The sequence below is a fragment of the Accipiter gentilis genome, chromosome 8 (assembly GCF_929443795.1).
Source record: "Accipiter gentilis chromosome 8, bAccGen1.1, whole genome shotgun sequence".
NCBI lineage: Eukaryota > Metazoa > Chordata > Aves > Accipitriformes > Accipitridae > Astur > Astur gentilis.
The window spans coordinates 21,234,147-21,261,466 of record NC_064887.1 but is presented as its reverse complement, the minus strand read 5'-3'; the positions used below and the strand labels follow the sequence as shown (position 1 = coordinate 21,261,466).

General features: G+C 36.8%; 1 protein-coding gene across 2 annotated transcripts in view; it reads left to right on the top strand.

Moving 5' to 3' along the window:
• DPYD (dihydropyrimidine dehydrogenase) overlaps positions 1–27,320 on the top strand; it is a 374,453-nt gene that overhangs the window by 84,137 nt on the left and 262,996 nt on the right. Inside the window, exon 4 of one of the 2 annotated variants that reach the window (XM_049808457.1) lies at positions 23,135–23,222. The exons of the other annotated variant lie outside the window; for it this stretch is intronic. Coding sequence (XP_049664414.1) covers positions 23,135–23,222 — 88 coding nt within the window. The remainder of the gene's footprint in view (positions 1–23,134; positions 23,223–27,320) is intronic. 2 annotated transcript variants of the gene reach the window in all.

The following is a 27,320-nucleotide window of genomic DNA, read 5'->3' as shown; positions in this document are numbered from 1 at the left end:
TATTTAGTGATATTACATTTAAAGTGCACATGAATTATCAAAAAAAGAAAAGAAAAAAATCAAGTTTATGGCAGTTGGCAGTGGCATTGGTCAAGAAAAGGTAAAGAAACTTATAAAGCCTGGTAACAGTGATACTGAACATAGCTAAATGAGTTTCAGTCCAGGAAATTGTCAGCCTGTGTCTGGAGACAGACTTTCTGAGATACAACTATTCCAGCAGAGAATTGCCTCGTTTCAGGAATACTGAAAAGACTCTTGAGATTTTAAGTGATATAAAATGTGTCCTAATGCTAATGCATGTTTGAATAGGGTACTATCTGGTAAAATTATTAGCTGCATCTTCAATGCTATCACAAGAGGGGGAATTCCTTACAGTGCAGGAGAGCTCTTTCATGCTGAGTGCTTTGCGTGGAGTTGGATGCTGGCGCAGGTCTGTATTGTGAAACAGGTGGTGCTGTGCAGACCGAGGGTCTACCCGTGTGTGGGTGCTGGTTAGACACCTCAGGCTGGATGAAGGCTGGAGCACTTGTAGAACTGCAGCAGAACTGGAGCGCTCTCCTGGGAGATTTGCTTCTGAAGTCCTCTGCTGATCAAAGTGGTAACATAGATGCCCCAAAAAACAAAGCACAGTTTGCCTATAGCCCTGGTATTGTAATATGTAAGCGACCACCAATGCTCACAGCCCCTTTAAGAACCGGTATTATTTCTGCATACTACAGAAATAAAACAAGGCAAAGATGGACCTTTTCTAGATGATCCAAGCAGCATGTGGCAGAACTTGAAACTGGAATGAGCTCTTGAAACAGTTTCACTTCTAAGCCCTAGAGCAATGCAGTTAAAATATTTAAATACTTAAAGGATGCTCCTGAGCTGATAGTCAATTCATTTCCACGTGCATTTGCTTCAGTAAAAGTAGCCCTGTATACACAGCACAGAATGTGTCTTATAGTGACTAAGCTATGTATTATTACTGGAATAAAGAGAAAACAGCCACAGACAGATATTTTAAAGATACCACTGAATGTATGGAAAATTAATTTTTCCTTACACCATCATCTGTTTTGAATATTATGTATATGTAGCTTTGTTGGTATTCATGAATCTGTAGTATTTCGAACACTTGCAGAGAAGAATCTGCCTTTACTTCACAATGTATTTTTGTATCACTGTCACTAATATGTAATATACTCCACATAATGTCTTGTAATTTGAAGTTTTCCAACTGTAGAAGCCTCACACTACTCCTCATAGGGACACTCTTGGAGACTTTATCCTGTCTTAGTGGAGAATTTCATTAACACACATACTTTGCAACTCATTTGGTGCAGCAAGTTACAAAAACTGCCCCTCATCTAGCTTGGCTGTCTGTAGGCTGGAAGTACTTTCTAAAATTGTCTGTAGCACTTAAAGGCAGCTTTCAGAAGGGACTGATGGTTAGAGACATAAGGGGTTCTTCTCTGGAGTACACCGCTTTCTAGTTGCTCTTTGGCAGTGTGGGCTCTGTCAGGAAGATCTGTTTATTAACATGCTGGCTGAAAACAGGGAAACTCTGAGGTCTGTCTCCTGTGAGCCTGTCTTTATACCACAGATGGTTTAATTTAGAGATTGCTATATTTTGAATTTACTGAAATAAAGTATTTTGAAAGAATTTAAAAGTCTGATTAGATGGAAGAGGTTTGTTTCCTTCTCACAAGCTCTCCTTTTATTGAATACTTTTAGAGTTATTCAATAGAATTATTGGATACCACAGTCACACTTCAATTTCACTTTCATTCCATAAGTGTGCGTCAGACAGGTGGATGCTTTATATGACAGGTGAAAATGGAGGTTTCCTTTAGGATAGTTTCTTTTCAAAGCTGTTTATTTGTGGAGTGCAGCCTCGGGATAGCACTAATTCTTTTGTTAGCAAGTGATTTGTGCCAGCTCCAATACAAATAAAACATTTGATTTGTGCATTCTATTGTAAACAAATGGGCACATGCTTGCTGTCTTCAGATATACTGTATTTTATCAACATGAAGGATCCTTATTTATTTTATTACAGTGTGTAGCAAATACCAAAGATAGCAGTGTAGTAAGGTGTAATAAGGTGTTATGAAACGAGTGAGAAAGTTACCTAACATTAAATTCAGACAAGAAGTGAGAGTCTACCATGCAGAACATGTCTTCAAAATGTTGCATACAACTAGAAAATAATTTCTGTGTGTTACTCTCTAAGAAATATGTGTGAATATTCTGTCTGGATTCCTATTTAACTAAGAAAGAAGAGAGGTTCATGTTAATACTGTTTCTGATACGTTTGGTAACACATTTGAGTGGGTTAAATTATTTTATTCCACGTGGTAATCACAGTGTACAAATCACCATGTTTTGTTCAGTCTTTTGAATGTAGTCTGTTAACATTCATTAACCTTCAGGTATTTTTTTCTTTAAAAAAAACCCCACCAAAACCACCACCCCCCAACCCCCAAATCCCCAACCAACAAACAGAAGTTAGATGTAAAATAAAATGGTTATTTAATGTTATGATGCAGTATATATACATGCTAAATTACACCTTATTTCCTTTATGAAACTAACAGAGAACCTACTAGATACTCCCTGTATGATTGCTGTTTTGATATTCAGATCCAAGAAGATCGAATTGATAGGAGAATCATTAAGGGAAAGACTTTAAAAATTACTCTGTAGGATTTCTCATTAGTGTGAGAGCATACTGTTTATTGCAATAATTACTGCTGTAGTTAGATGCAGTGGAGAACAATGTCAAGTGAACTGAATATTATGAACAATGTAAAGATACCCAGTCTTTCCTATCCAGTAATTTCAGACAAACTTTCAGCTTCTTTCTTTGTCTAAGGAACCATGCAAATAAGACTACTTAGTTTTCTGAAAATGAAAAATACTAAATATGAAATTATTTTAATACTAACAGCAATTTGGCATATCTTCAAAAATTATCAGAGAATTTAACAGTGGTGGTCATAATATTTTTCTGAGCTATTAAAAAAATGCAATATTTAAAGTCTTGAAATGTCTCAAGTTACACCTCTGTCACCCTAAATATAAAAAAAATTATCTAGCATAATGTTGATATTTACTGTTGAGATTACATCTATATCTAGCAGAATTTGAGAAATGCTATATTCCATAATGTGGGATTTTGTACTTGAAAGCAACTTTTTCTTTTGCCATGCAAAAATACAGTTTTGTTGGTTTTTTTTAATAACTGTGTGCAGTTTGTTCTCATTCAGGTGTTAAAATCTATACAATAACCTTGGTGCTCTAGTCAATGTTCATTCACAAGTGTATGATATGAAAAATAAAAATTGGTGTAACTTTAAAGGGTTATTCTTTTCTCAAAAGAGATTTTTAAAATGTCATCAAGGAACTCTGAATCTCAATGACTTCTAAATTTACTGGTTCTGTTTACACAATATGTTTCCTTTAAAAATTTCTGATTAATAGGCCTCCAACTTAATCAGCAGTCTAAAAATGAAACTTTTCTTTTTTACTGTCATATTAATGCCTGTGACAAAGATTCTCCATCTGATACTCAACAGTCTTCCTGATGATCAATGACTCAGTCTAAAGTCCAGGTAATGAGTTGCCTTCACTCTTCAGAACAAGCATGAGTAAAAATAGCAAAAGTGTTGCTATAATTTCACCTTAGGGTACAATGAAGTTAGAGGCAGACTTCTCATTGACTTCCTTGGGACCATGATTTTCTTTGCTTGGAGCAGCAGATTAAGAGTGCTGCTCTTGATTGTGGTAGCTTTTAAATAAAAATTTTCAAAAGCTTTTGTTAAATTAAGTAAGACAACAGCATCTAACTTGATGGTCCATTGGAGCACCCAAGAATAAGGGATAACTCAGTGGTTCTGGTACTGCCTTGGAGGCTTGGATGCAAGTGGTTTCTGTGCTTAGGTTGCTAAAAGCTGCTAAAGTGTTCTGTGCCTTAGTCCTTCATTGTCAAAATGGAAATAGTATTTCTTGGCCTTATAGCTTTGATGGGGAGGGAAATACAAACCAAGAGTGAGAGATGCTCAGGTGCCATATTGATGATGACTGTCTAGGTAAATGTAGGGAGATAAACACAGACTTTTGTACAGGTGTGAACTTGCCTTCAGAGCTGACTCTGGTTAGCACAGGGTGAAGCTGTGGCTAGCATAGCTCTGGGTCTGTGATAATAAACCCTAGGGACGGCAGGCAGGGAGAAATTATCTTCAAGTAGACAGTTCAAGTATCTCTTGTAGAATCACAGACTCACTGAGATTGGAAGGGACATAGGGAGATTGTCTAGTCCAATCCTCTTAATCAGAACAGTGTTGACTAGAGCAGCTTGCTCTGAGCTGTGTCCAGCCAGGTTTTGAATATCTCCAAGGATGGACACTCTACAGCCTGTGTAGGCAAACAGAAAATGGTAGATGTGCCAGCATTATGCTGAGCCTGTGTTTACTGGCAGAATAAGAAATGGGCAGAACTAATTCTTCCACATGTGGTTACAGGCACTGACCTAGCTATACTGCTTCCACATTCAAGGTGAAAGGTTTTGACACTTTGCTAACACCTGGTCCGCATCCCCAAGGATGGCAGATCTGAACAATGCTGGGGACTGGCCAACACACTGAGAGTCAGTTTGTTATATTCTCAGGGCTACCAAGGAGATGTCTTAAAGTGTAAGGCTCTTTGACTTGATTTAAGGAACAACATTTCTGCATTCAAAACTGTAACTGACCATTTTCAGGATGAACACTAATCACTGGAGTCACAATGCAGACAACTTTCATGTTAGCAGGAGGTCATGGTTTACAAAATGGTATTTTTGAAAATGGCTCATTTGTTCATGATACCTGCTTCAGGTATCACTTAGTGCTTTTGTCTGTTGTTTAGTGAGGCAAAAGGTGTGTTGCTCATTTTAAAGCTATGGTAATAAGAGTGGGTTCTGAGCCTGGAAAAGAAATGCTGCTGGCCTCTGTTAAAGGAATAGTGATCTGTAACTGGACAGAAAAATTCAGACCAGCTGTGTTATAACAATATTGCAGAAATAAGTTTGTCAAGTAACCGAAGATGTACCAATATGGAGATTTAGTACAATATAGTGTGCACTTTCATAAAACATAGTGTAAAACTGAGCATTTGCATTTTGGAATATGACTCAAATACCTGTTTTTTTTAAAAAGGAAAATGTGGAAATGTGTAATTTTTGAAAAATCAGCAAATCATTATTAGCATATTTACAACAGAACTGTGGGTCTCTGAGCTGTAAATGCTGGTCCCAGAATTAGTGTCCGTAGCATTCTGAAACACTTGGGCTCTTGGGATAGGCTTGGCTTGAGAAATTGGGCCTAGCAAGGTAAGTGTCTGTATTAGTTAATGGTTGCTACTGTTGGTTTTTCTTTTTCTTTCCCATTTGCTTAATCCACATTTTTCCCACTTATCATTCTCCCTCCCCCCCGCCCCCCCGCCCTGATACAGTGTGTCAGTAATTTAATCTCTTATTTCTCCAAGAATAAAGTGGTAATGTCATACTTTATATTCATGGTAAATTAATAAAATATTTAGTAGATACTAGCATGAGCCATTATGAACTAACTATGTAAAAAGGTGGAATACTTGAGGGCATTTGTCACATATAATTCATGGATGCTGACTAAACTGATTTCAGCTCTTTTAGTTGAGGTGGTTTGTGTTCCACACCTTATCTTACATATATTGTGAGACTATGGAAAATGCTGGAACTTCTTAATTTTTTGTCTTAATAGATAGAAAGGAAATATTAAATCACATGTAAAAATAAGTCTGATTTGTTTGTTCTTTTGGAACATGAAAATTATTTGAACTATTCATTATTAATTCTAATGTTTGTATCGTGAACTCTGCTAGTAATGAGATAGATGTATTAACAATAACCCTTATCGCTCCACAAATGATGGTGAACCTTTACTGTCACTCTTGCAAAGCAGTACTGTGAACTGTAGTTGAATGATTATGTGACTGAATCTAAAACCAAAATATGATGTTTAAATTTTTTGGTGGAACCTGCCTCTTGTTGAGATTTATCTCTACACAGTGACTTAGGCTTATACTATGGAAAAAGTGTGTGTTAGAGAAGTATTAGGACAGGTATAATGTTACTGGTGTGGCAGTAATAGGATTTATCCAGAGAAGAAGTGACTTAAGTTTAAAATATATGAATAGGTAGTACTATCAGGAACTATTCAGAAAAAATAGCTTTATATTTTCATGCTAAGCAGAAAAATGCTCGTGATAGTGTAGTACACTCACCAGGCTGATGTTGAGAAATATGTCAGGAGGTTGTGTAGAGCTATTTTCAGGTTCAAAATAATCACCCTAGAATTTCATTTGACTGTGTAACATTTTTTTATGTTCACAAAGGCAACAAACATGCAATGTAAAGTATAAATTTAATGCATATCTTTGATTATGTGCTAGAAAATTACTAATTTGCACTAATGATAGGGAGACCCTTTTACGAATTACTGAATTGTGCAAATTAGCAAGTTAACAAACACAATAAAAAAAGGAATAATGTATCACATAATGTACTTAATCTGTTTTGACATTTGTGGTTCAGTGTTAACTGTTTATGCTAGTACCTCATCTTGCACCATGCCAGTAAACATACTCAAGTATATTTTAGCAAAGATCATGCTATGCTATCAGTAGAGCATTTTGCCACAGCAGTGTCACTCCTTCCTCTCTGCTGAAAAATGGAAGAGTTATTGCCTTATGTAATATATTGTGCATATTTCTATTGTTTTTGTTTTAAACTCTGGACAGAGTTTTGCGTGGTCATGTTTTGTAAACACAAATTAGTACAACTTAGGTTGCTGGATTTTAGCATCTCTGAAGCACTAAAATGAATTTATGGAGAGATCTTTCAAAAATACAGACAGGAATTCTGCCCATAATTACACTGATTATATTTTTTTTGTCATTTGGGGAAAAGATTTTTTTATTTCTCTCTTTGAGTGATAGCTGTCAAATTCCTCTCTCTGTGAAAAGCTCCTGGTCTTCAAAGGGGCTGAAGGGGCTAGTCATGGATAAGGAAATGAAGGGATGAAGAAAAGACAAAGAGCTTTTACTATTCTTCATTCCTGTCTAATGCAGAAAGACAAACGTCTTGTGATTGGCAAAATATCCCATCTTCTGAATATGGAAAAAATTGCTTCAGAGTGTAGAAAATAATGAGTAGAGGCTATTTCCAAGGATGTGTTTCTAGTCTTAATGTGACTAGTACATTTCAGGCCTGTAGTGAAATGGGAAATTAGAGTGGATAACTGTATCTTTCTGCTATTCTAGTCTTGCAAAGGAAAAACAAATTGTATTGACTGAACTACAAGTGACTAAACACCCTTTACTTGCATTTGTCATCTTCTGTTTCACTGCTTCATATTACATAAGTGAACACGTATCAGCAGCACAACTAATACACGAGTTAAGTGTTGCTTTGAATTTATATTGATAGTCTTTGTTGAACTGCATAACTTTAGTCAGAACTCGTAGACTGAAGCTGAAACATATGGAGTTTGTAGTATCTTTAGGTACCTTTCTAGACTGAACAATGTTTAACACCATCCAGCCCCTCATAGAAAATACAGCCCTTGAATATACCTGAAATAGGACTGGAGTGGGATTCTAACACAAATTATCTTTCCTTTTGCTGTGTAAAATTTGGAAGCCATTATCAAGATGCCTTCATGCAGGTGAGCTAATTGCTTTTAAAATTGCTAACCAGGCAAGTCCTGACTGAGAAAAGAATCTGATAAAGCAGCAACATCATATACAGTCAAAACTTTTACCGGTCTACAGTAACCTGAAATTGGAATATATTCTGCTGTGATCAGATTCTGGCCAAGGAGGGTGGGAACAATAGCTAGGCTTGCCCGTTGTCTTCCCAGAGCCAGAGATGCAGGAATGGAGCAGACTGAAAGGAGTAACGATCAAGGAGGTTCTCCTGTTGGCTTCATTTGTGGTGAGAGCTGAGATCCAGGGGAGCACTGAAGGCTTTTAGCAACAGTAGTGCTCAGGACAGGGAGAGTGGTGGTTAAGCAATGATAAAAAGGGCGTGGGTAGAGAGCTACAGGATTCTTACTGCAAAGAGCTTTTAATAAGAGCTGTCTGAATCTGCCGGTATCCTCTTCTTTTGGCATTCATATAGAGTAGAGAAAACAATTAGCAGCCCTCATTGTTAAGGAAGCTATGCTTGTGATTGTGTTGATATCATAGGCTGTATGGTAGTATCCTATAAATCCTGAGGCATGAAGCTGCTGGAAGTTATCAAATGTATTCATCAAACCCTAATGCTTCTGGGTTAGAAAAGAGCAACACTAAAATCACAGTGTCTAAGCCTGGGGTGCAGGAGCAAACGGGAAATTGCTAATGTGTACTGTGTGTGTTTTTGTGTAGAGAGAGGCAGTACTAATAGAGGGTGGAACAGAAGCAGCACTTTGTACTGATTCCTAGGCGTTCTAAAATGTCTTTGTGTGACTTGTCCGAGAAATGCAGTATTTGGATCTTTGTGGAGTACTTTTTTTATATATCAATTTTAACATTTTCTGTAATTGTTTTCAAATAACTGCGTAAAAAAGAATTGCCAAAAGGCAGGCATCTGCTCATTTGTAGCAAGAGGAACTATCTACCAAAAGAGAATATTTAAATCCTTCCAGCAGGTTTTTGAAAATGCAATGCCTTTGGAAAATGGGAGAAGTATGCTTTTTCAGTTGCACTACATTTACAGTCCTGCTGTATTTGGTGTAGGTCTAACAATCTGAGCATGTACGAAGAAGTGCAATGCCACATATTCAAGAACAAGTGATCTATCAAACCATGGTGAATCAACAGATTAATGATTTTTTTATTCATCCTAAAATTTCCCTGAGCTGTGCTTCTCTGAAAAAAACATTTCTTTTAATATTTTCCGGACAGCACTTAACTGTTGAGCCATCCCAGAAAATGTATTCATTCTTATGCCATTAGCTTCAGTATGGGAGGAAATGTGGCAAATACTTTGTCTTTTCTATAATCTTCTTAAAAGGATGTGAAAATTCTTCCTACTTGGGTTGTAAGGGTAAAACCTAAAATACAATATTTTTGTGTCTTCCTTTTAGCAACAAATGTTTGTCCTATTTTTGCAAACACAGATGAACCAATTGTGGTCTAGTTGCCACCTAAGCCTTCTTGACATTAGCAGGCCAGTGCCTTTTCTATGTTTAGCTAGTAGATGGAGTTTTGTTTGCCAATAGACATGCACTTAAAAGGCCATGCTATAGCATTTAGAAATCAAACCCTTTTAAAAACGTGTTCAGGCAGTTGCATTTGAAAATCCTTGTATATAATAAATATTTTAGATCCTTTGGGTACTGTTATTTTAACTAGAGTCCTTTTATTTACTCTAATTTTGGAGTGACTGGTAAGGTGCTAAAAATAGGGATTTAATTTATAAGGGAAATGAATACTTGTGTCACTCCTGTAATCCTAAATAACTTGAGAGATATATGAACTCTTAAATTCTTTGAAGTTTGCTTCTCCCTGTGGGAAACCTCAACTGCAGATAGAGAAACAGACATAAATTTGCCATTTTTAAAGGCCATTATTAAACATACTAGTAGAGATTGCAAAGAAAGTGTAAACCTGTTAAGTCAGGTAGTCCAGTCTTCTGTCCACGTAACGTTACAGTAGTCCTGGTTGGTGAGACTTTAAAGGTTGAACGGCTATCTTATATCCCCAGTTAAGTAGTTTGCATGTAGGAGTTTTTCTACTCTGGATGAATGAAACTGTAATAAGGCAGAAGGATGCAGTGCGGTGCTTCTGTCAACCAGCCTAGCCATCAAGAGGGTCAGGTTCTAAATTTATTTGGTGACCACTCAGATCGATAGAAAGTGAGCCTGCATATTACCACTACTGTCTCCATAAGTTTTGGTTAAAAAAAAAAGAAAAAGAAAAAGAAAGCATTTTGTATTTAAATTATGTGTTATTTTCATGTAAATGTCAATAGTCTGGAGCGTGACTTTGGCTATGTCATTTATTTACATCATCATACTATGAATGTTGTAAAATTCTTCACAGTGCAAGTGATTATAGCAAAATCTAGATATAGAACATACAAACCAATCATTCAGTCTTAATGAGTTAGTATATTTACTTCTAGTAAACAAATAAGTCTGATTTTTCAACTATCTACTATTGAAATATTACTTATATCTTTACACTCAAGATATTAAGAATGCAACATTGATTCTTAGTGTAATTTGTAGAGGGTTTCTCTGCTCTGTGCTGACCTCTGTAGTTTGCCTATATGATTTCTGTTATTGTGTCATAAAGCTCTTTTCATTTGCTGAAGGGATACTGGTTTTGAATCTACTTTCTGAATAAATTTAAGGTAGAAAAACAAAGCCAAATTAATTCCCTTAAACACCAAAGCACACAAGAAAATGCCATCTTTAAAAAAAGATGCTTATATATTATAAACAGTGATATATTGTTTTCCTGTGGCTAAAAAATGTATAAATGATATGCAGTTTAGAAATTTAGAACCAAATTAGCAAGCATATTTCCTTTTTTCTCGGTCTTCATGGCTGAGCATATTAATAAGTGACAGTGTCACTTATTAAGGTGTCTTAGACAAACCTCTTTATTTGCAAAAGAAGATGGAAGACAGTCATTGTACACATGCAATTTCTAGAGAAAATATTAAATCTTAGAATTCTCTGCTGAATTCTTGCAGTTTCCACACCAGCGGATCCTCTCAGGGAGAAGACATGAGGAGTGGCACATGGTTCTCAAATATGTATAGCTGCATCAATATTAAGATGAGGAAAAGAGTGAGGATGCTGGAGCTATTCCTGCTAGTCTGGGTGCTGGGAACTCACTTCTGGAAAAGGTTGGTTTAACAGATTGCTTAAGGGCTTTCATTATAAGCAAATGAATGGTCTAACTGAGTCCCACTGGGGACTACAGATATTAAAATAAAGCACAGTTAAGCAGTCTGATAATGAACTAAAGTGTTCACCATCTGGCAGGACTGAGCTTTACTAAGGATACTCTGGCTATGATTTTTAGAATTTGGAAAAAGGTGGTCGACTGGGGTCAATAACTTATCTCCTGCGTGGGAAGAAGCCTTTTTATCAGGTTCATAGTGGAAATGTGACTGACCTCTTGGTTTTCTCTGGAGTTCTAAACTGTAGTAGCAGCCAAAAATATTTTTTTTTCTACAAGTCTGAAAACAAGGGAAACTGAAACTTTTGAAACTTCTATTTTGGATACAGAGTTCAATGAGGTAATTTGTGCTTTTGTCTACTTCCAGAATACACTCAGTGTATGGTTAAATGTTCAGGTGACGCCACCAGCAAAGCCTGCACAAACCTCCTTGATCTTTTACCCTCTTTCCTCCCTTCCTCCCACCCCCTACCACTTGCAAATAGCATCATGGGTTTGGAAATTGTGGGAATGCATTGTGTGCAGAGAGCAGTGAAGTCTGTCTTGCAAGTGGCTGGATTCTAGATCAAAATCAGATCAGTTCTCTGGTCAAATGACAGGATGATGGTAAAGAGAGAGCCAGAGAATTCTTTGGTGCTCAGATCCTAAAACTAAGGGAAACGTGAGCTTATTCTGCTGTTACTGCCTTTCCCAAGACTACTTCTCCATAAAGGTTCTTTGTTTAAATCACTCTTGCTTTAATTGTGGTGGAATTGCTGGCATGCCTAAATTGCAAGACAGATGAGCATTAGCACTATTGGTCTGATTGTTAGAGTCTCTGTGGTGCTGTAGTGAGGAAATGGGTTTCTTCTGGGTTTGTAGTTTTTAACTGAGAACATTTTCTTAAACTTCCAATTCATGCATTTTAGTTACATTATATTTCATCATAGATTGTTTATATATCTTATTATTAAATGTATTAAATGTTTTCAGTACAAAGAAACGGTAGATGTGTATTACTGTTGTTAACGATGTATTGTACAGAATGCCATTTTTAAGATGTGCATAGATGATGAAGGCATTTTGGGAGAAAAAACGTCTGTGACTAAACTTGTGAAGTGTATTTTTCCTGAAGTGAACCCTAAGGAGTTTCACTGACATTAAGATAAACAGACAACAGGTGTTTCATATTTTGAAAAGGTAATTTACACAGGATAAGAATCATGTCACATAAAAATAATTTCTTCTCTCCTAAAAAGACTTAGAAATAATCCTTGATATAAGTCAAAAAGTCTGTAACGCTTCTGGGAGAAAAGTCCAGGTGAAAGAAGATTATTGTGTACAGGGCAAGTTATAATAAAAACTGTCAGTTCTGTCAAACCTTCTGTCTAAGGTCTATAGAGGATTAAAAGGATATTGAACATTATGTAGCAGCTGTCTCCTATGTGAAAGGGATCACTATTGTGGTGAACATAAATGTAACCATTTAAAAAACTCCATAAGGCTAGGTGTGGCTGAGCCACAAGTGGTTTGTTTGGCTGTTAAAGTGCTGCTCTCAAGGACTTGAAAGAGCACAGTCCGAGTTCTAAATAGGTTGTATCAAGGTCTTAGCGATATGTTTCTTGTGCATCTTTTGCACTACTGGAATAATATGGGATACCATCAACTTTGACATAATGAGCAACAAACTATATTCTGTTCCTATGTTGAGAAAATATTAATTAATATGTAGTGTGAAATGTAATCAGTTTTTCCAAAGAATTTGCAAATTGACTTTTAACTACTTTTTTTTGTAACTCTAAAAACTCTTAAGTTTTAAATAAATATATGTTGTTGACAGTAATAAAAACTTTAGCTATAGTTAGTTTTTCTGGGACAGTTTAATGAATTTTGAATGTTGATTAATACTTTTGAAAACACAGCAGTTTCATAATGCTTAATATGAAACAAGAAAAAAGGGAACAATGCTTAGAATGAATATTGCTGAAAATCTAATATTTAAAATTTTTGTATTTGAAATAAAAAAGAATTCTTTCAGTTCTGAAGTGAATGGGAGTAACTAGTCTACTTGATATATCCTTTACTCAGAAGGTGCAGGTTGGTTTGTTTGTTTGTAGGTTTTTGTTGTGTTTTTTTTCTTCTTGTAACAATGAAGTACGAAAAATAGATAGCTATCCAGATTATGGAACGGATTTCTTATGTACGGGTGGCCCGCAGATTCTTTAGTTGCAGCACCTGCTTTTCCCTAAGCATTCATGTGTTTGGCCAGTGGTGTGGATATAAAGATAAAGCTGAAAATTAAACTGAAGATAAGTAGTTTTTTCTTCTGAAAATGTATCCCATACTAATGTACATTGCTAAGTTCAACTTTATTTCCTCTTACATTAATTTTAAATAACTAAATTTGAAGACCCAGATTCCCAAATACTTTTTCTTTCATTGTACAAAGCAACAGTCTCTAGGCCAGTTATGTACTAAGTTCTGCTGGAAAGAGTTTACAAAATCATTTTTCCGAGAGCAGTGGTGACTTCTTAGCCAAGCACTTGTTGGTAGCAATTAGGCCATGGAATAGGTATAAGATGTGAGGGCCGATTGCAGTAATTAAACTTAAATTCTAATTCTAATACAATATTTCAAAATAGAAATTCAAGTACCACATTTGTTGACTTTTTAGTTTAAACACATCTGGTAACATTCAGTGTATTATATAACACTACGGAAACTCTGTAGTTTTGTACAGAGGTCTTACAGGATTATTTTAAACTTCTTAACCCTATCTCTGAGTGTTTGCAACAAGCTAAGATAGCTGAGTCTTCCAGAGAGGATTTTTTTAGAAACAGTTAGATATGCAAAATAAGAGACTTCTTTTTTAAAATCAAACTGAAATCCCAATGCTACCTGTCAGCTTTTAAAGCCAGTGGACAAATCAATGTATTGAATTCTTAAAGCTAATTGAAACAGATACCTAGCTTGTCATTCATGGGAATTGCAAAAATGTAGCAACTTAAATACAAGCTTTTTGAAGAGGTACAGTAATACTGCCCTAGTCTGAGACAGAATATCAATAAAGGGACCAGCCAAAGCTCATTAGGGTGGTGCCACAATATAAAGGACAAGAAATAACTGAAAAGATGAGAAGACCAGGAGTCTCGCAAGCACATCAGGTACTGTTTCCCATGATAGTTTTCTGTGATAGACAGCACCCAAACTGGTAACTGCTGCTTGAGAATAACCTCAAATTCCTGTGATAGGTTGGTCTTGCTGGAACTCAAAGCTGCTGTCTCTGTGTTACCTAGAGCTAATTCTGACTTAGTCTCTGACTACTTTACCTGATGTAAACCTAGTGACACCAGTAGTGTCAAAAATGAGAACTGAAGCAGCATTTGATGTACCATGGTCTTGGATGGAGCAGAAAGAGAAAATTTTTATTTTTAGTAGCCCCTTCCAAAACATAGTATGCTGATAAACTGCAAAGAAACCTTTGTTACTTGGAAATGAATGCAAGAAATGGAAAAGAGTAACATTCAAATGAAGAATCAGAGGTTCATTTTGTGTCTTAACTTATAGAGGCTGAGGTGGAATAATTGCTGCACGTAAAAGCATGTAGATGGGTTTGACCTAAGAGAGCTGTGTGGTACATGAGTCTGCACATACTTGTCAGGAACTGTATGGTTGACATAGCCCATTTAAGATCTACCCCTAAGGGGGAGGAACTGATAGGTTTTGACACTCTCTGGACTTCATTCCTTTATACAATCTGAGAGCATTATATTCATGCACCATGGCAATAATTTTTTGTGAGACATAATCATAATAACTTTGAAGTCAAAGACCTCTGAATGTTGTAGAGCAATATATAACAAATGGATTGTAAAAACAAAGCGTAGATTTAAAGATGCTGTAAATAAATTGCCCTAGTAAAACTCCAAAGAAGAGGTCATCTGTATGGGAGTGAAGGAGCTAGTGAAAGGTATTCCATACAGATTCTAGTACTGGTGATGTTAAAATATATATATTTTTAGTAATAATATTGATTTGGTATGAGCTGTGTATAGTATGGTTCACATTTCTATCAGTAACTATTTATTTGATTTGCTTGTTCACAGATTGAGTGTATGGGAAAGCATAAGATGGTTGAAATGATTTGCATTATATATATATATTTTTATTTTATTTCTGATATATCAAAAGGATGCTACAGCTTTTCTGATTTGGCATGTGCTGATATACATGCTTTGTGCTACAATATTCTGTAAGCTGCACTGCTCTTTCTATTTTTAATCAATTTATATAGCAGTTTTATTCTGTAACATTATAAACTGAAGAAATATGATAAAAGTAATGATATACCAACTATATAAAATGAAGTGGGTGAAAGGCAATAGTCTTTGAGGCTATATTGCAATACAGTAAGTGAAAAATTCTGTGTCCCAGTAAAATGACAGGAAGAATTTAAGAGCAGGCAGAATATAATTTTCCATGAACTGACTCATAGCAGGCTTCTTGCCATGGAGCAGTGCTTAGAGCACTACTTCTGAGCTGACTACAGAGCTCTGTCTGGCTGTGTTCCCACCATTCAGCAAGGGTTTAAAAGGAAATCCCACCAATCTACTTGTCTTCTGGTCGCCACTCTTTGCATATGTCTGATCACAGACCAAGGTATGCAAAAGAGGTGGCACTAGGCAAGGACAGATTTAGTGAAGGAACTTATGAGAAATGGAGGTTCTGAAGGGCTGGATGGTGGATGGCAAAAACTTGTAAGAACTTAAGAGAAATGGAGGTTCCGAAGGGCTGGATGGTGGATGGCAAAAACTTGTAAGATGGATTGAAAAGTGACTGGTGCTCACTCTCCTACACCACTGTCATAAATATCTGCTGGCAGACATTGAGTCATGCTTTTTTAATGTTACCAACATTATCCATTAAAATGGAGTTATGCTGAAGAATGATAAAAAGTTATAGGACAGAGAGGTGGAGAAGTTTCAGATGAATGGGGAGAAAAGACTACAGAAAACAGGAAGACAGCCACACAGAGGCAAAGGGGAGAGGAGAGTTCCTGCACTGAAGGGGATTCAGAAGTAGATGTGGAAAGAATTATGGTTGTGTAGAGAGACAAAGAAGAAAAGAGAAAGATGAGTCATTGATGAATAGAATGATTTGGAGTCTATGTCCATGTGATTCACTACCTCTCAAGTGTCTGAAAATAACCTTGTCTCTAAGTGCTATTATTCTGCACTAGGGTAGGAGGTTTTTGTGTCTGAAGACTTTCAACTCTGAGCATTTCTTCCTTTCAATAAAAAGCACCTCCCTTATACCTCCTGTAGCTGCCAGCAGAGTGTCATATCTGTCTCTAATCCTGTAGAGTGCCTCTATTTAAAATTTGCTTCCTCTGGTCATCTTAACTTACTGACAGAGAAGCATTCCCATTTTTTGTGGGTCTGCCAAAGGTTCACAGGATTCCCAGGTGATTGAAGAGGCAACACTGATGATGTGGGAGTCTTTCCTTCTTTCTTCACATGTGAACTGGTATTGCCAATTTACATGATACTGAATGTTTTGTTTCTTATTCTTCCTGTGCATTGCTAACAGGCTGGGCATTTCTCTTTCCAGTTTTACATATCCAGGACCATGATACCTGCTTGTTTGTATAGTCTGTGTTGACTGCCTTTTATACAGTTTCTGATGCCCATTGTATTCGGAGGCTTTTCTTGGGGATTATCTCTGTTTCTCCTATGGTCCAAAATTATGTGTTCATAGTTGATTCTAATTTAAGATTATTTTGTCTTCATTATTACATTGCACATACACAACAGAGTTCTCAGCCTTGTGTGTGTGAGTCCCTTTTTCTGCTTCTTGACTTTGAATGAAAACAAATATTCCTCTAAGTATCATTTGTCTTTGGTACTCATCAAACCCTTGTATCAACTGTTACTGTGTTTTGACATTTAAACTCAGCAACAAAATCTCCCCGTTGCTTTATAATCTTTTTCTCCTCTTCTATCCATTGTGAAATGTAACAAACAGGAAGACAAAAGAGCATAGGATTTTTTGTTTGATTGTTAGTTTGGGGTGTTTTGATTTTTTCAATAAAGAATATAATGGCAGCAACTCCTTTTTTTTTTTTTTTTTTTTTTTTTTTTTTTTTTTTTTTTTGTAGAGCTGCTAGCAGTAGGTTCTCACCAACGGCTTTCCATTGCAGTAGAGAATCTTTATCCTGACATCTCTTTTAAATGAGCATACTTATGTCCAAATCTCTGTTTAGGGTTGTCCTTGACCCTGTTTAAGTACAGCAAGATCAAATGGGGAGAAGAAAGCCTAAGTTCTGCAAGATTAGCCTTAAGTGGTTAAAGGATTGAACCTCAAGAGAAAACCTTATGTGATGCTCTTCACGTCTGTCATCAAAGGCGATGGGCATTCAGCTTGGGAATTATAGATTTATTTCTTCCTTACATGTGACTTTTTTATTCCGCTGTTTACCATCCCCAACTCATGTTTTAGATAGTGGTGCAAGAGACTTGGAACCAAGAAGAACCTTGAGATCGTAATTGGGTCTCTTGTGCAAACTGGCCTCTAGTTCATTGGGTGGAATAAGCTCTACCATTCTCTTAAAATTAATTGACCAAAGCCTTGGGAAGTGTATACAGAACATCATTATGAGACCTGTGTAAAACTGTTACGTGGGTGTGTGGGCTATTGCTTTGAGTAGTGAATAAAATTTTAAAAACTTCTACAAATAGTAGAGCTGGAAGCATTTTTTCAAAATGAATGTTTGTGTCCTGCAGAAACCCACATAAATGGATTAGGATTTAATCTGCTTCTAAACCTCTGCCAACAGTAACCATGATAAAGGTTATTTGGCCTGTTTTGTGATATATGAAAATTTGATAGGTTATCAGCAATGATCCGTTGTGGAATCTTACTCCATATTATCTGTTTCACCCCTGGCCTTTCAGCATACATGTGATTGTAACTTCAGGTTATATTCTTCCTAGTTAGATAGACAATCTTTTGCTGCAATTTCAGGTAACAATATGACTAAATTGCCCTTCTTTGTTTAGAAGCAAAAATGTCTTAAGAGCTGGTCTAGACATAGAAATGAGACTACCTGTTGGTCAGATATTTTAACTTCAGAATGAAATACTGAGTAATATTTCAACAATTAAACAATCAAAACTGTTAATAGAAAATTAGTCTTGGCTGTGGCTTCCTTTTCTCTTTTTCTTCTCTACACAAGAGTAGGCAACTGGTTTCTGGTATCATTTTTTCCTAAGGGAAAGATTTTGGTAGAGAAATTTGTTACTTTTTTATCCTTTCTTTTCCTCATTTGATTTCTATTCCTTTTATGCATAGACATACCTCATGGTTCCTTGCATCTTTTTTCCCAATGGGTAGTATGTGTTCCAGAAATTTGTAACTTTTATTTGTCTATTCCATTTTTCTTTTTTATTACTTTGAAAAAAAATCCACTACTTTTGAAGTGCCTTTTCCTTTTATTGTCTTCAGATGTTTGTAATCTACTCCTCTCTGTGTTATGTGTTTTGAGGTTTTGTTGTTGTTTTTTTTTTGTGGGTTTTTTTTTTGTATTAGTACCCCTGCTATTAGAGGTTGAACGTATGAGTTTGTTTGTATACATGCATGGTTTTAGGTGCTTATTTTGCACTGACAAGATTGAAAGGTGCAAACCTGGTAGCTGATAATGCTGGGCTACTGCATAAGTATCCTTTGCATGTATTATTTGTGCCTGAAAGAGATTTACAAGCATGCTTACCTTAAACAATAAATAACTTCAGTGTTGCAACATTTAAAAGTAAGAAGTTAAAGATTTTAAGTTCACTGGGGATACATATGTATAATTTAACACTGTTAAGTAAGAGATGTAAATTTTGTGCCTAGATGTGTGGGAAACGTGAATTTCTGTCATTATATAGTCACAGGCATGTCTATAAAGCTATGCCAAATGATAATATTTGCATAAATATTTATATAAATATGCTATACTTGCATAGCATTTGTAGGGGTTTTTATATCTAACTTAATTTACCATTTCATAATGAGACTGAGTTGAACCAACAGCTAAGTGCTTACAAAATGGAAAACATCATTGCTTTTCTTTGAGTTCCTCAAGCTGGGGTTTAGTGATGCAAAGACTATGGTGTTGCCTTTTACATGGAAATCAATATGCATATGAAGTGAATATGGTATCTTTTAAGATTCAACATAGCATATATGTTTCTAAAGGAGGTGCTGTTCCATGAAAAAATAGGGGAAAAATTGATAATAGGGTGTTTTCTGATAGATGGAAGGATTTTTCCTATATTTTTACTAAGAAATGCTGGGATATACACTCTGAGATTAGCATAGGTCTGGCTTTGTCTAATGCTCTGTATTTTTATGCAGTCCAGAATAGACTTAAAAACATGTATGTTTCATTTTGTTGTTGGTTTGGTTTGGTTTTGTTTGTTGTTTTTTTTTTTTTTTTTTTTAATAGTGAGCGTGTAGCTCTTAATTTAAATTTGGTAGGAGCTAGCAGGTGAATTAAAGAATTTTAATCTAAATTTCTAGTTTCTTTTTTACATTATTTAGAACTAAACCCATATTAATGGAATAACCTTGTAAAATGAAAGGTGGGCTTTCATAGGGTGGAAGGGCTGTTACAGAAGAAGGAAAAAAACATAATACTTAGTGTTTCTTTGTATGGGGACATGCATGTGGAATTGAAGCTTGTGGCAATTGTTGGTATATTCCCTTAAGCACAGTATTTTGCCTGTGATTTTTGAAAGGATCAATCACTTGCAGCAATTTATGTAATAACTTTCTGGTGGGCAATTCTACTATTTTATTTACGCTTTTTGCCTTGTTAAACAGAATGCAATGCCTTTGCTCCTTGGTACAGTAAATGCACTCTGTAATATGTATTATGGTATGGTCAGAGGATAATTTATTGTCAGATAGAAAAATAGGTCAACACTAATGTCACTTGATGATCAACCCCCCAAGTTTAATAAAACACCTCACCAGCACGCGTTCTGCACAGTGCTTGGTGTTTTATTAGGACTTCGGTACCTTACAGTACCTAGCTATAGCGGGAGTGTAATTACTGAGCTGTCAGGGTGATAAGTGGGATTAATGGCAGCCTGGTGCACTTTAGTCTGCAGAGTGCTCAGAGAATCGGAAGATGGTATTATTATAAGAGAAAGTCTGGACTGGCATATTCATGGCACCCTCCCCTCCTCCCCAAAGCTCACATTCAAGTTTGTATTATCTGCCCCCCCCGTTGCTGCCATTTTCAACAGCTGTTATTTGTGAACCAGCTCAAAAATCAAAAGAGAAATAATTTAGTAAGGATGTTTGCTAGCCACAATGTGTACACTGCTTATCCTGCTAGGTGCCATTCTAGTCAGTTTTGACATGAGATTGTTCTATATATAATCGACAGAAAGGTTTTTTTATGTTAAGTACAATTCTTTTTGGTCTTGGATACAGGACTGTTGTATTTCAAAGGAAACCATATTCAGGGAAGTGAAGAGCAAAAAGTCAGAATGGAATTGTTGCCTTTTTTAAATGCGTGATTTTCCACTTCTATTATTTCCTTCCTGCCTACACAGGCAAAATGATCATCTGAGCCCTCATAGTGGTGTATTTTGTCTAGCATACCTCCTTTTTTTCTGCCTTCTAGTACTAAAACTTTGCTGTCTTTCAATCTGCTTTGAATGCTAAGAGCATCCTCTTGACTTGGTGCTCTGGCCGGATCAACACTTTGAGGGTCCCCACAGGCCTGCCTTTGCTTGTTAAGGCATTTATAACATGGACCTGTCAGTGGGTAGTGCTGGGCAGCGGTATATTTAACTGCCACAGCTAAACCTGCTGGTGCTTTTCTGCCAGAGCCCTCTGACATCCTGACTAGATAAACTAGTAACCCACTATGGTCTTGAACCTGGATTTAGCTTTATCAGATTTCCCAGCTGTTGCATCCTGTAAGACCTATTTTCCTTTAAATATTTCCTCTGGGACCTTTCCCCCATGACTAGTTCTGTGAGAAAATCCAAACAGCCACTACCACTTGTGCCTTCAAATTTTGCTGGTGCCATGATGTCTGCAATACCCAGCTAGATGATAATGAGTAGAAAGGTGAAAGTCTATTTAATATTTGACTTAATTGGCCTTGCCTTCTCTCTTATTCCACCCTTAATTGAAAAAAAAATCCCACCACCAACAAAAAAAGAAAATAAATGCAATATCTGTGATTGACAAAGTCAAGCCAGTTTTTCACTGCAGATATTTCAGGCATTTCATTCCTTTTAATGAAGGAATTCATTTCTTTGTGCATGTAGACCATAGGCCTCTTGCAGCTTTTTTGTGTTCAAAAATATTCTGTCCCAGCCAATGCCACAGTGTTATTACCTGTCATTAAGTAACAATAATTAAGGTGGACTTGTGGAACTTATGTAAGTAGTTGTGCTCAGGTAATAGGTAAAAACAAATTTTATTTCATTTGCCATAGATTGTTAAAACCACAATTTACATAAACTCTGTATGTTAGTAAAACAATATTGAAAGAGCATCTGGAATAACTTAATGAATTCTGAGATAATTAGTAGTGTGGCATTTGACCTATGATAATAATTGATATGTAAAACCAAAAGTGTGTACAAATACATTTGTGTTTAATAGAGAACCATTTTACATCTCAGCTGACTTTTACCTTTTTTTTTGTTAGGTTTGCTTACTGCAAATTGCATAGACTACCCTGAGGGCTTAATCCTTAGATGGGACTTGTGTAAGCAACCAGACTGGTACATCCTCATGAAAGACTATGCAGGGACAGAAAATAAATCTTTGCTACTTCCTACATTCTAATATACAGTTAGGTTTTGTCATTAGAATCATAGAATTGTTTAGGTCGGAAAAGACCTTCAAGATCATTGAGTCCAAACATCAACCATTCCCCCTAAACCATGTTCTGAAGTGCCTCGTTTACGCGCTTTCTGAACACCTCCAGGGATGGTGACACAATCACTTCCCTGGGCAGCCTATTCCAATACCTGACAACCCTTTCAGTAAAAAATTTTTTCCTAATATCCAACCTAAACCTCCCCAGCTGCAACTTGAGGCCATTTCCTCTCGTCCTATCTCCAGCCACCTGACAGAAGAGACCAGCACCCACCTCACTACAACCTCCTTTCAGGTAGTTGTATAGAGCTATAAGGTCTCCCCTCAGCCTCCTCTTCTCCAGACTAAACAGCCCCAGCTACCTCAGTCGCTCCTCACAGGACTTGTGCTCCAGGCCCCTCACCAACTTGGCTGCCCTTCTCTGGACACGCTCCAGCACCTCAATGTCTTTCCCGTAGTGAGGGGCCCAAAACTGAACACCGTACTCGAGCTGTGGCCTCACCAGTGCCCAGTACAGGGGAACAATCACCTCCCTGCTCCTGCTGGCCACACTATTTCTGATACAGGCCACGATGCCGTTGGCCTTCTTGGCCACCTGGGCACACTGCTGGCTCATATCCAGCTGGCTGTCAACCAGCACCCCCAGGTCTTTTTCTGCTGGGAATTAGGGATGATAAGAAGAGGGTCTTAGGGATTTCAGCTGGGAGTATGCATAAGACTACTGAATTGTTTTCAGAAGTCACAGACATATCACACAAAAATCATAGAAAAGTGACTTGAAAATTTATCAGCCATTCCTATTCTTTGGCACATACAGTACAAAGTAATTCCTTCCTCTGTGGAAATGCTGTTGCTTTTGTATGTCTCATTTGTCCAACATCCAAAATCTAATCCACAGTGACACTTCGAGAACTTTGTTAATAAATTCAGATTCACAGCACAGATGTTTTTCTAATAGGAAAATGGAATGGTCAGAAGTTAGCAGTCTTCGATTCCAGGGAAAAAAATTACTTCTATGTAATTAGATGTTTCCTAATACTTAGACATGTGTAGCCCATATGTTTGTAGCTGCACCCTACTGCCTTCCTTTGTAAAGTGGAGTCAACGGTATGTAACCAACCAGTGTGGAATGCAAGTCAATAATGATCATGTAGTGCCTAGAAGTTTTAAATAGAAATTTTATGAAAATGCTCTGTATTATTCTACTGTGGCTTATCTTCTACCATGTTAACTTGAAAACCTTACGCTATTGGCAGCATTTGTATTCCATGTCTCCTTGACATATTTTCTTTTATTCCTGTAGATGCTTAAAGTGTGCAGATGCCCCCTGTCAGAAGAGTTGCCCAACTAATCTGGACATCAAGTCATTCATCACAAGTATTGCAAACAAGGTAAAATCAGGCTTGCAGTAGTACACAGAAGCAGATAACAGCAGTTACTTGGAGTTCTGTTAGTGAGATTGCATTTCAAGATTTATCTTTGTAAAGTCTTAAAAAAAGTAGTGTTTACAACAGATGCTTGAAAGTTCAAGTCAGCTAATTTTTAATTATTTTTGCTGCTGTTCTGTGCCCACACAGATAGTGTATAGTGCAAATCTATTTCTTCATGTCATTTTTTCTCTAAAGGTTTTGGTTTTGATGGTTTTCAAATATAATGATATCCAAAAAACTGAGCATTACAGTGTAATTATTTAACATTGCTGCTAACTGAGGCATTACAGTTACAAACCTTTTCTTTCGTTAAAGGTTTGTTGTTGGTTTTTTCAAAGAAGTGATTACAGTTTAAATTTGCTTTCGGCAGAAATTCGGCGTGAAGGTGGTCATCTCAAGGAATGTTTTCTTGTAGTTTATAATAAGAGGCTCTGGTAATGCAAATGTAGTCAGTCACTTAGACTGTTAATAAAATACTACAGGAATAAATTGAACCCCCTCTTTGGAGGTACTGTACCTTTTCCTTTCTTAATAGGCTATTATACAATAATCATAATGAAATCTTAAAAACATTATTCTGACAAGTGACTTTTAACAGTCAGAAATAGAAATATATAAAGATGACTGCAAAGTTGATATGACAAGATTCATTAGGCTGTCTGGGATAGCCTAAAGATGACTGGATATTGATTGCCCCATACCTATTAAAACTTACTCCCCATCTGTGGAATCATTAGTTGCTATGTGATTTATTTGTCTGTATGAGCCCAACTAGACTCATAATCTACTGGGTGTGGTACAAAGATTTTCTGGCTGCATTTTATTCTCTAGCATGTCTCACTGTTAGAGGCAGCTGACATGGCCAACAAAGCTGGAATGAAGTGGGCAACAGCAGCACTGCTGTGTGCGAGTTAACAGCCACGTTGCTTTTGCTACATTGCGTGTTGTACAAAGACACCGGTAAATTCTGCACCTTAACAAGAAACATTAGGATAAGAGGACATATTAAGATACATGTATCAATTATAATGTAACTACATGTTGATGTGGTTTACAGTAATTGGCATTATGCCCAGCATCTGCATATAAGCAGTTTTCTTATCTAATCTGTACCCTGTCACTGCAGCATTTATTTTCATGAATGTAGGCATCTGTTTGCAACCATAGTATAGTATGCGGCATATTGCTGCTTATTACTTCTTCCAGGCATCATGAAGCAGGCAAACTGAACAGAGAACGTACAAGGCAGTGATGAAACTGCTAGTCTCCATCTCATCATTGTGCTGTAGTTTGTTTAGGAAACATAAAGCAAATTTTATGAAAGTATTTTACCAGGATGGTCTTTTCTTATTAAGTAGTAGTTATGCTACTGCTTTGGGTAGGATAGGGTGATGTGTTGTTGAGGAAAGGAAAAGGGCCTGATTATCAAAACATAAAAGCTGGGAATAAGGAACCAGGGAAGATAACTGAAGACTGCAACTGAAGATGTCAGAAGGAGAACTAACACCAACAGCATCCTGGAATGATAAATTTGGTGGATCTTTTAGACTGTGATAGCCTCAGAAATATGATGCCCCTTTGTGCCTTTGCAAAAAGGGTAAGTCATTTTAACAGCTGAATTCATTCTGAATTCTGTGAATCCATTACAGAGCAGAAAAAATCAAGGTGGGGTGACTGCAGAGCTTTGAGAGTTGTATTTTGGCAAAGGTATACTGGAATAATACTAGGAAACTGCCTCAAAGGTGTGAGGTGAAGTCTTTGCCCTGCTGAAGCCAATGGGTACAGTCTTAGAGGTTTTAATAGCGCCAACCTGTCAGATGGTGAGTGAGGTGGATCAACCCTACAGAGTTTGGGCTGTTTGACGGTAATTCTTTTAAATTATCTTGGAAGCTGCAAAAGCTAGGTAAGATGCTGGTCTTGTCCTGAGCAGGTGACCCAATCGCTTGCTGTTTTATCAGGAAATCCTGCTTTAGAAAAGAATTGCAATATACTACTATTATCTTAGGAGATTTAACATTCTTTACAGAAATACCTAAGTATATTAGATTCCTGAAACATACTTAACAGCCTTTCTTTTTGGACCCTATCCCTATCTATCAATAGTTTCTGTATCCACTCTGAAACTAGTTTTTAGAAAAGATATACAATGGTTTTAGTAACTGCTTTTACCTCATGTTGATGCCTGATAATTGCATAGATGGCAGGAAACGTTCACACACAGGAAGTTTAAAAAAGTCAGGTAGTCGGTTTCTGCTAGCCAAGATGTTAGGATGGGAAATTGCATGTCTAAAATCAGCGCTGCTTCTGTGAAATCCAGTTCCAAGTGTGAGTTTACATACAGTCTTAGCCTTTGCTTTCTTTCCTTACCCTATTGTAAGAAATCTAATATAGCATGGTTGTGGAAGCATTCCTCTGCAACAGCTCTAATGCTGTCTTTAAAAACAAACAAAAAACTAGAAAACTGAAACAAAAAAACAAATCCAAAAACCTAGAAGTGAGAAAAACCCACAACCAGATATGCTTAGCAAATAGCTGAAGTCATGGGCTGAGAAAGAAGGCTAAGGAAGTCCTGTGTATTTGTGGCCTCCATGTCAATGGCTGTGCCTCCTGTAATTCATGTACCAAGCAACTTCTCAGGGAAATAAACAGTGCTAGAGGGAACCCAACCTTGACTTCATGGCTGCAGTCTGCTAGGCTGAATTTTCCTTTTGATGAATTAGTTTCTGGTGCCTTTGCTAGAAAATATTTCTGTTGTAACAAATTCTGTTCTTCAGAAGAGGTAGCAGTAAATTCTTCTGGTTTCCTTTATTAATAGGATTTTTTTCTATGTATAGGTATGTACTACTGTTTTTACACTATTGTGCTTTGAAACTCATTGCTTTCTGCTAAGCAAGCAATAAATATGAGGTGGAAGTTGAGAGGGGTACTGAAAGCTGAAATGGTTCACCTGAAGGCATGACCCCAGCAGAGTCTCTGTGAGAGCCCACTACCATGGCTGCTCCTGCAGTGTCCTCTCCTCTCTTTCAGCCCGCTGCTCTGATGGTTGAGGTACCTGCACCATATGCTTTTAGAGCAGATAGAAAACAAGAATGGTGTGCTTTTGAAAACCACATTAGAACTGTAACTTATAGTTTTGAAAATTTTTAATGGAACCAGTAAGTAATTTTTCACTTTGTTATGCATTTTTCTAAACTTCTATTGAAATAATCATTCAGATATCATTCAGCAATCTGTTTGCTGAATATTTTTGTATTATTGTCATAAGAGTATTTACTTCACATGATCAAGGATATTTTACATCACATTGAAAATACTTTTCAAAATGTTAAATCTTTTTTGCTGTTTTCACCTTGTAAATAAACTTTCTTTTTTAATTGGAAAACTTATATCTGGTAGCTTCTAGATGAAATAAATAGGTGAAGTGTAGAACATTCAGGTATTTGAGGTCAATAAATCCAGGAATTTGGGGTATGCTTTCTAGGCTTATTGAGTCCCTGTCCTGCTTGTGAATCTTTCTTCATCACTGACTTGAGAAAATCCCTTCAGCAGGTTGCCCTTCTGCTTGTTTAGAGGAGATTCAGTTCAATAAATTCCTTGTCTTCATCCCTGTATAAGCAGTAAGCAGTATTGCACGCAGGTATTTATTTAAACATGATTCATTATTAATATGGAGTATTAGACAGCAGCGTACTGAAAATGAATTACTTTGTCAGGTATTTAAGAGCTCTGTTGTATGTAGTTTGTTTTGTTGGAAAACTGCTATAGCAATCATAAAAGGTCAGGGATTCTTGTTCTCTTAAGCCTGAGGCTTTTTAGATATTTACAGGCCATGTACAATGTAGCTGCTCTGGCTGTTCTGCCATTACACCTGAGCTCAGGAGTAGAAGAGGGACAGGGGAGGAGGGGTTGCTTGTGAGTTCAGAGGGTAATTGAATTGCCAGACTCAATGAGCCTTGAGCCTCTTTGAGAAAAAGGATGTCACTTACGCTGTATTGTGTTAGCTGCTGTGACTCAGTAGAGTTTAGGCCACAACTTCCATTCTCTTTTTCCATACAAACT